Source organism: Notechis scutatus, chromosome 3 (genome assembly GCF_049901735.1).
Source record: "Notechis scutatus isolate UNSWTSFEM ecotype Mainland chromosome 3, rNotScu1.2, whole genome shotgun sequence".
Taxonomy (NCBI): domain Eukaryota; kingdom Metazoa; phylum Chordata; class Lepidosauria; order Squamata; family Elapidae; genus Notechis; species Notechis scutatus.
The window spans coordinates 71132755-71147908 of NC_142011.1; the positions used below are offsets into that span (position 1 = coordinate 71132755).

Genomic DNA, 15154 nt, shown 5'->3' on the forward strand with positions numbered 1-15154 from the left:
TATGCTCATTTCCATGCTAACTTATTGAAACGAATTCTATGTCCACATCTTTAATCTGGTTTCTTTGTAGTGGAATCTAACCACAAAATTTTTTAGAATAAAATAGTAAGCACAATTAATTCCATATTCAGAATATCTCCACAAATATGTGAAATAAATACAGATGTTTGGACTCTGTTAGGCTTGCAGCTTATGTATATGCTTATCGGGAGAAGGAAATTAGTATTAAAAAAATATTAACAATACTTACCACTAAACGGATATCCTTTATTTCACCAATTCCTACATTAATACCTGCTTTTTCATTCACAGGAAGGCGAATGTTGAGAAGATAGTATTTGTGAGCTACGGTTCCAATCTCCATGAATGGGAGAAAGTCACAATCGTAAAACTTCCCTTCGTGCTCTACAATCTATTGAAAAACCAGACAAGAAAACAGTACTATAAAGATTGAACGTATCCACTCATAAAACTGTTGTTCCTTTAAATGTATAAACATATACATTGTATTTGGGAAGTTATACAGTAGATGCTTTCTTGGGATAGGTTCAGATTTCACATCAAGCTAAGGACAAATCAACCACTGTGTAGATTATCTTTCTGTGACTTTCAGATTAATGGGACAAGTTCACTTAAAAATACCAACATTTTCTGAAATGGCAAACATTTTCTCCTCTAACCCTAACCCCAACTTTACAGTTATGTTCTCCCAGCAAAATTGGCTATCAAAGTAGCTAAAGACTATATTTATATCCTTAAGTTTAAATAAGTATAATTAAACATAGCAAAAAATAAAATAAAAAGAACATTGAAACTTACATCTTACTAAAGCCAAATTATAACATAAAGTTTTTTTGGCCAAAAATTGGAAGTGTGAAATAATTTGTAATGTTAATGCTATCCATTAGCTATGCTATATAGTGAAATACTTTTATATGCGAGGGACGGGGCAACTTATGAACATCTGTAGTATGACAAATGATTCTTGGTTGTGATTGTGAAAACACTGGTAAAGTTTTATTAGTTTTCCAATGCTCAGTTATCAACAAAACCATTACTAATATAGACTTACTAGTCCTGGTAGGCTAACAATAAAGTACAAAGTTTCAGAAAAAAGCTTCCTTACAATTTATTTATATTTCTGTATAAATTTATATTTGTATTTCTTTATAATTTAAAGTTCTTAAACTTCTCAAGACATTTTAATTAAAGTTGGAAATCTTAGGACAGTCTCCAACTATGCTGTATTCTTGGCAGGATTAATTCAGTGCATTTGAAAGCAAACAATACAAAAGATTGCATGTTACTAGGATAAGTATATTAAAACAGAACAGAAGCATGAAGATCTTACTTTTGGAGCACCAAATGTACAGTTGAGCTTTCGAGTCTCTACTGCATGTGCCATTTCTGTCCACTCACTGACTGTATCATCACGATATCCTAAGTGCACATCAAGACTAACTTTTGCATTTTCTCCTGCAAAAGCAACATGTTAAATGAGTTGAATATTTTTATGGCAAAATCAGAGCAATTATTTTGGGATGCCCCAAATACTGATTGACTGGTAACTCTAGACATTCCTTGCCCCTCGTGCCATGACAAAGAGCACTGTGACAATTCCTTTTGTGCATTGTATTATAATTTACATCTTCCTTGGTGTAACTAAAAATCCCACCCCACTCCCTTCACTTACTTTCAAGATTTTTTTAATGGGTGGCATATCTTTATGAACACCTGTGCTTTGCTTAAAATTAGTGTTGTCACTGACAATCTATATGAAACCAATAGTGCTTGGATTTAGGTTAACAAAATATATTTTCAAGCAAGACCAATATTGCTCCATACTATCAATAATGATTTACATAAAATTATTTATTGAATGTATATCCTGCTGCAATCTACTCAGACTCTCAGCAGCTTGCCACGAAGATTTGACACAAAATTTGTAATAGAGAAATCACAATAAGTAAAATAACTCATTAATACAATTGGATGATACCACATTTCAAATGCTCGTTGGAAGATTCCTATTTTTAACTTTTTCCAGAATGTGTATCATGTCAGAGTCTATTGAATCTCCAATAGGAGGATGATTCTAGAGGCCTGGTTTCCAGGCTTTAACCTGCTCAATCTTTTGAAAATGGGCGTTGGTTCTTACCTGACACGCCATTTCTCTGGGAGCCGTGAGGATCATCCAGTGTGTGGGAGGTGCTTCAGTCTGCGTCGTTGTAGGCTGAGCTTAATTACTGAGGATTGCTCCGCCCTTCATCACGTGGCTGCCCTGCAATCCCCAGTTTACGCGAAGTCGAGAGTGAATAGAAATCCTGGTCTCCTCTTACTATGCTAAAGGGTTCATTGGCGAAACAAGACCCCACCAGACGGAAAACTAATAAGGGTGGGGCTGGATGATCCTCACGGCTCCCAGAGAAATGGCGTGTCAGGTAAGAACCAACGCCCATTCTCCTGGAAGCCGTTCGGATCATCCAGTGTGTGGGACATACCAAAGCTTGGCTGTCCTACGGGGGACTCCGTCTGGTCCTGTGACCCCTGTGGTTCCTCGAGGACTCGCTGGAGGACTCTTCTACCAAGCGAAGCCTCCACCGAGGTAAATATGTCGATCTTATAATGTCTAATGAAGGGAGATGGGAAGGCCCAAGTGGCCGTCCGACCAATACCAGCAATTGGAGCCTGAGTGGCCCCAGCTGCAGAGGTAGCAGCACTTCTGGTGGAGTGTGCCGCTATTCCGCTGGGAACCGGCAGGGCCTGGGACAAGTACGCCTTGGAAATAGTAGCGCTAATCCAGCGGCCGATGGTTGACGGGGACACTTTGTGGCCTAATGATATGGGCTGAAAGGAGAGGAAAGGTATTCGGATCTCCTGAAGGGTTGGGTACGTTTAATGTAAATGCGGAGGGCCCGTCTAACGTCCAGGGTGTGCCAGAGCTTCTCCCTTTCCCACGGGGATCGGGGCAGAAGTTCGGAAGTGTAAGTTCCTGTGCCCTGTGGAAGGTTGAGTTGACCTTGGGCAAGAAGGTAGGGCCCGGCCGGAGAACTACCCGGTCGGCATGGAAGATGCAAAGGTCCTACCTCACCAACAAGGCTGCTATCTCTGATATTCGGCGAGCCGAGGTAATGGCCACCAGGAACACGACTATGTACGTTAGGAACTGGAGAGTGGATACCCTGAGAGGCTCAAGGGGTGTTTAAGAAGGGCCACCAGGACCTTATTGAGGTCCCAGTAGGGTATCTGTGAACCGTTGGGGGACAAAGTTGGTGGTTCCCCTGAGGAATGCCCTGATGCGAGGGTGGAGGGAAGGGACCCCAGATTGTCAAAACAATGACGGTTGAAAGGGCTGCGACCTGATGCCTCAGGGAGTTCGGAGAAGACCTTTCCTCAGACCCTCTTGGAGGAATGTCAACACTTGAGCGATGGAGGGTGAAAGCGGGTTGACCTGGAACCCCTGGCACCCTTGCAGAAACTATTCTAAGTGGCATTGTATATCCGGGTTGTGGAGGGCCGCCTGGCGGCTAGAATAGTATCGATAACCTGGTCAGAAACTGCCCCTTTCTTAAGCGCTCCCGCTCAACCTCCAAACTGCTAACAGGAGCCACTGAGGATCCGGGTGCTGGAAGGACCCTGAGAAAGGGATATCCTGATCGGAGGGATTTTTCAGGGAGGGGCCACCGATAGGTTGCGGAGGTCCACAAGCCATGGGCGCCTGGGCCAGTAGGGTGCCACCAGAATCAGTTCTGCTTTCTCGGAGATGAGCTTCTGGATGACTCTGGGGGCCAGGGCTAAAGGGATGCATATAGAAGCCCTGATGGCCAGGGGCAACGGAGGGCATTGTAGTTCTCGGCCCCGTGGGAGGGTACCTCGAGAAAGCCTGGGGAGTCGAGTGTTGAGGAGGAATGCGAAGGGTCCACTAACGGGAGACCGACCAGCTTGGTCGCTTCCCTGAACAGTGACGGGTGGAGTCGCCACTTGGGCTGGTCCACCGTGGTCCTGCTCAACCCATCTGCTTGGGTGTTTAAGTCCCCTGAGATGTGCTCGGCTTTGAGAGAGAGGGATTGCGCTCCGCCCAATGGCAGAGGCGCTCGGCCTCTCTCATCAAACGGATGGACTGGAGCCCCCTTGTCGGTTGGCATGGGCCTTGGTCGTGATGTTGTCCGCGAGTATGAGGACATGCCGCCCGCGTACCTGAGGGAGGAAGTTGCGCAGGGCCAGGTGGATGGCGCGGAGTTCCAACCAGTTATACTGCATGCTCGTTCTACCTGAGACCATGTGCCCTGAGTCGAGAGCGAGTGGATGTGATTGCCCCATCCAGACAGGCTGGCGTCTGTGGTGAGGGTGAGGCGTTGGGACTCCTTGAAGCCATGTCCCTTGTTGATGGCGGGACTGGTACCCAGAGGAGAGCGTGAGGACCCTTGAAGGCACCTTGACCGTGGCCTTTGAATTGCTTCTGCAGGACCGTTGGAGCGGAGCAGGAACCACTGTAGGGACCTGGTGTGTAACCGGGCCCAGGGAACAATGGAAATACATGAGACCATTTTACCTAGTAGCTTAGACAATTCTAAGGTGTTACCCTTCTTGAACGTCTGACTTGTTTGACGGTTTCCTGAATGTTAAGGAATCTTTCCGAGGAAGGGAAAACCTTTCCTCGAACTGAGTTAATGACGGACCCCAAGGGGTGATCCGTGTAGGTGGTAACAGTCGGCTCTTTTGCCAGTTTGCCAGGAACCCATGGTCTTGGAGGGCAGAGAGGGTAGTTCTGACATCCTTCCCTGCTTAGAGTCTGGGGTGGGACAGGACGAGGATGTCATCCAGGAAACAATGGAGACGAACCGGGGAGGTTCCTGCGGGGCCGCCAGAGACGCGAGGACCTTAGTGAAGATCCTCGGGGCAGGGGCCAACCCAAAGGAAGAGCCACATATTGGAAGTGGCGGTGGTTGTAGCAGAATCTGAGGAATATGGAATGGAAGGGCCGGAATGGGAGTGGGGAGACGCCTTTGAAAGGTCTATAGAGGCTAGCCAGTCCCCCTGCCTGATGCCCAGTAGAATGGACTGTAGGGTGTCCATCTTGAACCTGCGGTAGATCAGGTAACGGTTCCGGCGTTTCAGGTCTAGAATCGCCCTCCATCCCCCTGAGGGTTTGGGAATCACGAAGAGGAGGAGTAAAACCCCTGCCCCGCTGGGATGGTGTGCTGAATGGCTGAATCCATTGAGTTGTGTTTGGTGGGGTCCTCGAAGGGGGATGCCATAAAGAAGTCGGGGGCGCTGGAATTCAAGCGCGAGACCAAGCCTGATGGTGCCACGGACCCAGGCATCGGAAGTGGGGAATCCCATCGGTCGGCGAAATGCCTGAGGCATCCCTCGATGGGAAGGGAGGAGCAGGGTCTATCTGGTGCGCCAGAGAGGCTTCCCTCCGGGGCCCGTGAAGGGCCGTCTGTGGCTGCCGCCCCTCCTGTTCCTGTAACCTGGATCGGCTCGATCCTGGGGCTGGAATTGCCGGAAGGAGGGGTCTCGGATACCTGGGCTGGAAGGGGACTGGTAGAAGGGTCGGGAGGAACCTTTCCGAAAGGGCAGAGGCTTTCTTGTTCTTAGCAGGACTTGAACTCACAGCATCCTGCTTTGTAGTTTGGTACCTCAACCTCTACACCAAACTGGCTCTGTTCTTGCTTCAGGTTTCAGATAGCAATGGGTCCAGGGCGGTGCCAAATAGTCTGTCCCCCTTAATGGGGGCAGTGGCCAGCTTAACCTTGTTTTTATGTCCGCCTGCCAGTGCTAGAGCCAGAGTAGGCGGCGAGCTGTAACGAGAGGTTATTACTCGGGCGGAGAACTTAACCGTTGAGGTAATGTACAAGAGCAGGAGAGACTATCTGAAATATCAGCCTTTACCTGGGATCGAACTCACGGCCTACTGACTGTGAGGCAAGTGCTCTACCTCTAGGCCACCTGACAAAGGGCTGTGGTAGGTGGCGTCGGCCGAGGGTTCCACTGCGGCCGTTAACTTTACGATGACCTGATGTGCCCTAGTGTTAGAGGGGAAACATGCTGTTTCAGTTGGCGGAGCCACCGGATCGAGGACCTGGTGAAAAAGGAAGTGGCCATGGCCGATCTGACAGCCCAGGTGTCGCCTGATGAGCCCTACTCAACGGCAGTTCGGACCTCTTGTCCTCGGGTTTTAGAGCCTCCAAGGGGTCACTGGGGAGGACGAGGAAACTAAGCCAACGAAGGGTTCGTCTACCTCGGGGTGTTAAGCAAGTTGCAGAAGCTCGAATTGAGGTTAAGAACCTCTTGTCCTGGCTGGATGGCAGGGGGAGCTCTTATAGAGTCCAACAGGTCTGAAACTAGGTCGTGAAATATGAGTGGGGCCGGAATAACTTCCGCCTCCACCACGGGTTGCCTAAAAAGCGGTGTCCTCTTGTCCCTCTGCCGGAGGGAGAGCGAGGAGGACTGAACAGATAGGCCAGAAATGCTCTTGGCCTTAAATAGCAGGGATTTAAAATATGTGTGCTTTGAACAAACCCACAAGGTGAGTTGATGGGGGTGAGGCCCTCGCCTCGGACATGTCCCCTTCCTTCGGGTCTATCTCCGATAGGGGTTCCCCTTGGTGTATGGACCCCCATTCAAGATCTTCCTCCTCCCGAACCGAACCAGGTCCTCTATAGCCTTCTCCATTTCCCCTTCTGAGCGGGGCTGTCCCCCATAAAGGTACCTGACCATGAGTGGGGTCCAATCTAGGCAAGGACCTGAGTGATGGCGAGACGTGTTCGGGCGCCATCGGGGGACCGGACCTGGGCATCTGTTAAAGGCCCTCTGCTATCCCCTGGCAGATAGTCTGTTCCATCCATGCCTGCATGTGCGCAGGAATCTCGACAGAGGCGGCCTCCTCCTGGCGCAGGCCAGCGGCCGTGGGTGTGAAAGTGGCTTCGGCGTTCGTCTGGTTGTCGGTTCGGGCACCTGGTGTCCCTGTAAGCTGCGCCTGGAGAGGGAAGAGGAATCTGGAGGAGGGGGTGTCTGGAGGTAGAAGGAAGGGGGCTGGGGCACTGGTTGTGCCTCTCTAGATCACCTGTCAATTCTTTCTCCAGTGCCCTATGGCGCCTTAGGGCGTCTCTCTGAGAAGTCTTAGAAGTTTCCTTAGAGGCTTCCTTAGCCTGACTGCGCAGGTGGTAGGACTGAGATCTGGCCTTCAACGAAGGGCCTCTAGTGGAATTGTCATCTGCCATTATAGAAGAAAGGACTATAGCTCCAATTTAAGGCGGTTGGCTCGCCAAGGGTTCGGCCTACAACAAAGGCCGGGTGTCCTTTCAGCTGGCCCGCGCCCCTTTTGGAATTTAGATAAGTAAGTTCTACAATATTATTATTGTTATAATTATTGATATAAATATATATATACATGCTTATAAGCACTGTATATGTAATCCAATCAGTGTTGGTAATGCGTTATTGCCATGTACCAATAGATATATATGTATATCTCTATATAATATTTCATTATATTATTATTATTATTATTGATTATTATTATTATTATTATTTATTTTTCATATACAAGAAATGAACAGGGATCTGTTCAGTGCTCCCAGGAGGGAGTGACCTCAGATATAATGCTAAAAATCTCCAATTGGCCAAATAAACGCCTGAGGCTGGAGTAAGGCCTCTGGCAGCTGGAGCTCCCAGGCACAAACCGGGAGGGATAGGCTGCGATTCTCTGCTCTGAGCATGCTGCGGAAAGCCAACAAGATAGCCAATTAAATCGAATCTGCAGTAGCTTTCATAGGCTGGCAGGCCTACAACAGGAGCTAGCCCTTCGCAGCCCAACGAGGCCTATTAGAATTACGCCCGTTATACACGCGGCGGCGCCCAAAATGGCGGCCGCCACCTACTCTTTAATCCCGGGCCGCTCAGAGCGCTACATAAGCCTCTCCGGCACACCTAGGAGCGAGCGAGGCAGCCAAGTAATTTTCGCCCCTTGCTGAGGCGATCGGCGTTTTGGTGGGGGGAACACCAGCTGCGCTTATCAGCGCGATCGATAAAGCCGCTATGAGCGGCGCGAAACAAGCGGCAGGCAAGGAGCGAATTGAAAAGGGGGAGGATTGGCGCCGGAGCGCGAAAACCGCCCGCTCTCTATCCCCCTGGGGGCGAAAAACGCGCTCCCCTGCTACAGCCACCCCAATTGCGCAGAGGCTAAGGGAGAACCAGGAATAAAGGCAAACCTGAAATAATAATGAGTATGCTTGAATCGGCCAACGAGTGGGAGATACACAGCCTAACCTAACGAAGGCTGAGCGTAAACTGGGGATTGCAGGGCAGCCACGTGATGAAGGGCGGAGCAATCCTCAGTAATTAAGCTCAGCCTACAACGACGCAGACTGAAGCACCTCCCACACACTGGATGATCCGAACGGCTTCCAGGAGAATCAGGAATTACTGTTTCTTCTAGTTAATACGTTTGAATCTATACAGCTGACTCCAATGGAGAGATGTGGTCCTGAAAGTGACTTGGAGTAAAGTTATAAAGAGCTTGAAAACATAGAAAACTATGACAGAAAAAAAGACCCATTGAGTCTGCCTTTGAGATTTTATTTCTTTGTTCTTTTTTTTAATAAATTATTTTAATTGTTTTTCATTTATTTTTTAAATTTTCCTCTGATGATAGACATTTGTTTATCCAGTGTTTAAACAGCACAAATGTATTAGACAGCCAGTGTTGGGCCTGCAATTGAGATATAATACGATCCCACTGAGAACTGCTGCTGACCACCTAGATCGCTGCAATCTGCCTTCCAAATAGTCTTTAAACACAGCTCTATGTGTACAGCACACTGCAGTAAGCTAAGCAGGTGGTAACGGGGAAATGGCATTTGGTTAACAGTTTTACATCATGATTTTGGTTAGTGCTGGAAATACCATCAAGGTCTTGTCCCAGTACCTGGAAGCTATGAGGATCTGGGTGCGACAGAATAGGCCTCAGCTGAATCCCAGCAAGGCAGAACATTGATATCAGGAGTTTCCTATGGTCCCAGTTATTCCTTTGAATGGAGTTTCATTCCTCCTGACAGAAAAGGATTGTGAAGGAATCAGAGGTGCCATTTGCAGCCTTAACTAGGATGTGAATACCTTGCCACATTATCCCCATCACTACCCACTTAAGACTACTGCAATGTCTACTTCCTGAGAGATTATTGGTAAAACAACAAAAACAACAAAATCCTAAACAGTATCCGGTGTCTAAAGACACAAGTAGGAGTCCATTTAAGGTAGACCCAGTCCAAGGTCAGCAAAATGAAGACTCAGATTGTTGGGGGCAATATGCTGACTGTAAACCACTTAGAGAGGGCTGTAAAGCACTGTGAAGCGATATCTAAGTCTAAGTTCATATTGCTAAGTAGAAGCACATTAAGTGGCTTTATTGGCAAAATATTGTACTAATTGTTCACAGCAACCAGGTGGTAATGCTACAAGGTGGTTCTTCCCAAAAACAGGAATTAGTCGCCCAAAAATCGTCTGCTGGGCAATTATTGTCAATGCAGCAAATGCTCCACCGTTTTTATTGTCATGGAAGATGTCCAAACTGACAGCAACAGTGCTTGAGCAAATTGTTCTGTAGATGATGAGGTGCTCAAGAATCTGATGCTGTCTCCAAGATCAAAGGCAAAGGTTAATTTCTGTCTAAATAAAGAATAGAGAAAATTGATGTGAGCACTTTGAGGTAGGCTTGGTCAGGAATTGGATACCACAAAAACTACTGGAACTCTATTGTCGAACGATGTAGTAAGAGTTTTGAAAGCCTGATGATTTTGTTTCTCCCCTCTTATATCAAAGAGAGTATGATGTAAGAGCGAGTTTCATTTTCACTCCCTCCTGTCTTCCAGGGCTAAGCTTTATGGTGGCTGAATTTCTTCTTCAAGATTATCTCCGTATTCCTCTATACTTACTGAGAATCTCAGCTCTATTTAGGTGCTTTTATGCACTAAAAACAGCATATCATTCGTAATGTTTATTTCCAGTCTGCATTTGAGTAAGAACTTCTCTGAACTCTTTTTTACACATCTGTTACCATTTCAGTTATAATTTTATTGGGATTACATGGAGAGACGCCCATCTAGAATGCTGGGAACGGGTGTGGAAGGGCTTTGTGGTTCAGACCAACTATTTATAAAATACTTGAAGGTGTTTCTTTTTTCTATGGGTGCACCACCCTTTTCCAGTTACTTTTCTATTATGCAATAAGCACCGGCTGTATATTTCAGATTTAAAATGCAAGTTCCTACATTAAACTCCATCCATTTTGTTTTGTTGTGCACATTTTTATTGGCATGTAAAAAGCGTGTGAGCCCTTTTTAATTTTCAATATTTTTGCATTAATGTGACTTCTAAATGCAAAGAAAAATTACTTACAAATCAATACACAACAAAGAGATCTGGATGGTATTTGAAACATTGCCTGATCAATTCCCCTGCCCAGAAAATCTAATTCTTTCTGGGAAGTGGCCATACATACACAGCTTGAATTTAAGTTAAGTTTAAGCTGTGTCTGGATGGCCACTTCCCAGAAAGAATTAGATTAGCTGTGAAAATACGGTATCTGTGTTGCCAGAAATCTCTTCCTATATTTGCTTCTAAATGGTTTGGCTGGTAATTTGAACATTCTGGCATCTTATCCTCTGATATTATAAAAGGGTAATAGTCTCTCTAGAACATATATGTATGTACCGTATATATATATTTGTATCTATATGTATCCATTAATATTCTTTTTTTAAACTGGGATGCCAGAACAGATTAGTTTTACAACTGAGGTCTGGTCCAAGCAGAATAGATAGGTGATTATCACATCATTAGTTGGATACTCTTGATTTGATTAGAGAGGCTTTCATAATTTGATTATAACTTTCATAATTTGATTATAACTTTCCAGTTCTCATCCCTTCATTTCTTTCTTTAAATAATAAATGAAGAGCATAGATTTGCAAGCCCGTTGTGTGATTTTGTTGTTTTTGTTCTTGGCATCAACAATATTTGAAATAATATAACAGAAATCTGGGGTGCTAGATTAAATAAGCAACAGAAGGTGACTCTGTAATTCTAGATATGTACAATCATGACAGTCAACTGTCACAAACGGCAAGCTCCATGTTAAAGTAAAATAGCAAACTGCCCTCTGAATTTAGTCTAAATAAGTGAAGCCATTAATACAGGAACTACTGAAAATACAATTATAGAAATAATTAATAAAAGAATGCTAAAGTCTTTATTCCTTCAAAAGATAACTTTCCAAACATTTTACAATCTTGTTTTGGAATTATTCTTTTCTAGCCCTGCCCAAATAAGAGATTTCTTTTGTAGAAAATTGGGATTCTCCCTTTAGTCTCTCTAGCACTTCTCCCCACTTTAGTTCTGCTTCATGGTCCCATCTAGTCAAATGTCAAGTTCCTGTATTCAAGTATTTCCTTTCAGAATTCCATCCACTGCCTGGATGACTAAGCTCTTTCAGCAGCTGTGTTATTGCTGGAAGACAGTCAATATTTTTCACATGGTGTATTTGTTTCATGGGATTTGTGCAAAATGTGACTTGGTGCTGCATCAGAACAAAAACTGAAATCAGTTTGGCAACCTCAAAATAAGAAAATAAAAGAAGCTCCCAAATGTTCAACAGTTACCACTATTTAAAATTAGATGTTAAGTCAAAATAAGTGGTTTCCTCCAGTTTAAAAAAATAAAAAGGAAGTACCTTATTGACAAAAAGACTGCAAAGAGATAATGATATATAACAAAGAACATAATTTTTGCCTCTGCAAAAATTCCACCTGTACTTTCTTCACACAATGAAAGATAGAATCCAAATATTTTAAATAATAGTAAGGATCATTCCATGCTTGTGCGCAAACAATTCCAGTACCTACTGTTTTATTTTCTAGTACTGGAAGACTGACTTGCCTTCAGACTCAAGTCTTGGTTGCAACTATCTTCTCCCATCTTGGTCATCAAGATCTTCCAAACTGTCCTCTAGATAGTGCTATCACCAAATGGATGGTGACCACTAGATGGGGGCCTATCAGCAGTAGCATCATTTTTCCTCATGAAGTTTAGCACAGCATACGTTATGATCTTTTTTGTGATTTCCTATAGCTGCATTGTCTGATGCTCTCTATTACCTAATCCTTATATTAAATGGTTGAAACTATTTTGCCCTGTTCTTTTATCTTTCTGGTAATTTGCCCTGGAAATGAGTGTTTTAAAAATGTGATATGCATGGGTATAGATATATATGCGATTTATCATTCCATAAGGGAGGCATAATTACTGTCAGGTTTTTCTTGACTGATACTAAAATTGGAGGTCATACAGGCAGTGGTAATTGGTTATTAGAACCATGAAAACTGATAAATGACTTGGAACCAGGTTATCTGAAGGACTGTCTTTTCCCAATTATATCTACCTCACCCATCAGAGCAGGAGGTAGGGAATGTTATGGACCCCACTAAATCCATCTAGTAGGACCAAGAAGGGCCTTCTCCATGGTGGCTCACTCCTGTGGAACATTGTGGAAATAAGATTGGCTCTCACTCTTTTGAAAGGTCCTGAAGACATGGTTCTGCTAATGGGCCTGGGGACGCCAAGCTAATATGAAGTCCATTAATTCGTTGGTCTGATCACTGTCACCAGAGCGGTAAGGGATTTATTGGTTTTGGATTGGATTTTGTTTTGTAAGCTACTTGGAGTCAGTGAGTTGGGCAACCATGTACATACCAGTAGAAAGAAAGAAATGAATGAATGAATAAAAGAAAGATACAATATTTATAGCAAAATCAAGTTTCAATTCTAGTGCCTCTTTTTCCTGCTCATGAGGTGTAGCTTCCCACTTTGAGGCAATAGGAACAATTTCTATTTATGTCTTATTATCGTACTGTAACAGACTACCTAGGTCTTAAGCAATTTGCTTCTGACCTTGCCAGAACAAGCTCTCACAATGACCTGGCTTCATTTCAAAAAGTTGTTCATTCCTCTGCTTAATACTTAAGAAGGAGCAAAACAAAAAATCTGCTAAACCATATTTTTCTTTGTGTCAATCTAATGCTTGCACAAAGATAATTGATTCATGCATTTCCATATTACACTAATTTTATTCATCGCAGTAGTTAAGTAGTTAAGTGAAATACAATATATATTTAGTCAGAAGAAAGACCTAATTTCCCTAAGCCTGCGTAATAAATAATATCCAGGGGAAAGAAAAACACAGTACTCTCCAAGGTCACAAACAGCTTGTTAAGATATACTTTAGAATTTGCATTATCTGGAACACTCCCCTCCCCAATATTTTTGAAGAAATCCTATCAAGAATCGGATTTTAGGCCACCATCAAAGAACTTCTGCTCATTAGATGATTATTTTATAAGGACTCAACATTATTACTCACATCACTGCTGAATTTCAGCACTATGCAAAATAAACAAAACCCAGGAATTAAATTTAGATAGGATTGGTGACTTTAGTTTCCCATCATGTTCATTTTGTGACTCAAATCAACCCAGGGGTAATGGCCAAAGGAAGCAAGTGGACTGAGTCACATAAGTGAGTCAGGGAATCCATTTTTATTCCATTGGTGCCCCCCAGGAATGGTATATATTCCTATACACACCCTCTCCAAATCTTAATGTCAAATACCAAAATAACTCTGCCCACTAGGAAACAATTGAAAGCCAAAAAAAGGGGAGGGGGCAGAAATTTTAGGACCAGGTTTCTGATTGCATTGCTTAAGAATAGAAAAAGAGAGAGAGAATGTACTGAAAGCCAAGCTACTACATGATCAGGGAGAAACCACAGATACAGGAATGTGAAGAATGTTGTACAGCCTTATAGATAACAGAATCTGCATGCATCCTCTGGCTCCTCTTGAATCTTACTAAAATTAGAAGACTACTGAATTATGTTTAAAAAAATGAACTCACATATTCCTACTACAACTATCCCATGTCAAAAAGCTTCAATCCTATCAGAGAAAAACATTTTATTTAATATTTATTTCCTAAAAGCATGCCAGCAGATGGTTTGGCAAAAAAAACAAACCCCATCTCATTTAATTTTGGTTATCATAGTCAAAACATCAAAATTAGGCAGTCTATATTTCAGAGTGTATTCATGAACTGGAATAGGGAGTAGTAACAAAGTCAGCCAAAGTTGCCTGCATGGCAACAGACCAACCAATGGGAGCTGAATGGAAACTGAAACTGGAAGTAGCCTGGGTGTGGCTCTAGTCCAGTGGTGATTAATCTTTTTGGGCTCCTATACCAAAAATTGTGCGCGCACTTGCATGCTAGCACCCAGAAGGCAATGCGCCCCCCTCATGCATGCCAAAAACTAATCAACCACCCACCCACCTACCCCATCACCCCCTTACCTGCACTACACCTCACAGCTGATTTTCGGCAGGTTTGAGGCCTTTTTTGGCTCCCCAAGGCTTGAGGAAGGCTTCTGCAGGCTGAAAACCAGCCCTGTTTCATCACTTCCGGTATTTTCGGAAAAACAGGAAGTGACGAAACAGGGGGTAGTTTTCGGCCTGCAAAGCCTGCAGAAGCCTTCCTCGAGCCTTTGGGAGGCTGAAAAAGGCCTCAAACCTGCCGAAAATCAGCTGTGAGGTGCGCACATGCGCAGTGAAGTAAGTTTGCCTGCAGCTCGTGTGCTGGCATAAATAGCTCTGTGTGCCACTGTGGAACACGTGCCATAGGTTTGCCATCAGGCTCTAGTCTCTTGCTTGCCTGCTGCTCAAAAGTGAAACTAACTTGCTTGCTTGCTGAAATTGATATCTGCTCTGAGCTGCTGCTGCTTGTGTTTTGCTTATGTTGTTGAAAGAATCTACAAATGGTATTATAAACTTTATTCATACTATGTTTATAAAGAAGTTAATGACCCTGCTGAATCAGTCATCTGTGTGTTTTCTGGACTTGAATTTCTGCTGCAAACTCTAACACTATACACATGTTACGGAAACTAGGGTATTTACATAAATATGCATACTTTCCTTTTATATTTATTTAAAATGAATCCCAAACTAATTCACAGCAAGGTAACAAAAGTACAACAGAAATATAAAATTAACAATTAGAATAATTAAAAAATCTATGTTAAATACAAATAAAAATCTGCTTTGGAA

At 43.9% G+C, this 15154-nt stretch overlaps 1 protein-coding gene across 1 annotated transcript in view; it reads right to left on the bottom strand.

Moving 5' to 3' along the window:
• WLS (Wnt ligand secretion mediator) overlaps positions 1 to 15154 on the bottom strand; it is a 42484-nt gene that overhangs the window by 10975 nt on the left and 16355 nt on the right. The window contains exons 3-4 of the mRNA XM_026666001.2: positions 1352 to 1476; positions 251 to 412 (exon numbers count right to left, since the gene is read on the bottom strand). Coding sequence (XP_026521786.2) covers positions 251 to 412; positions 1352 to 1476 — 287 coding nt within the window. The remainder of the gene's footprint in view (positions 1 to 250; positions 413 to 1351; positions 1477 to 15154) is intronic.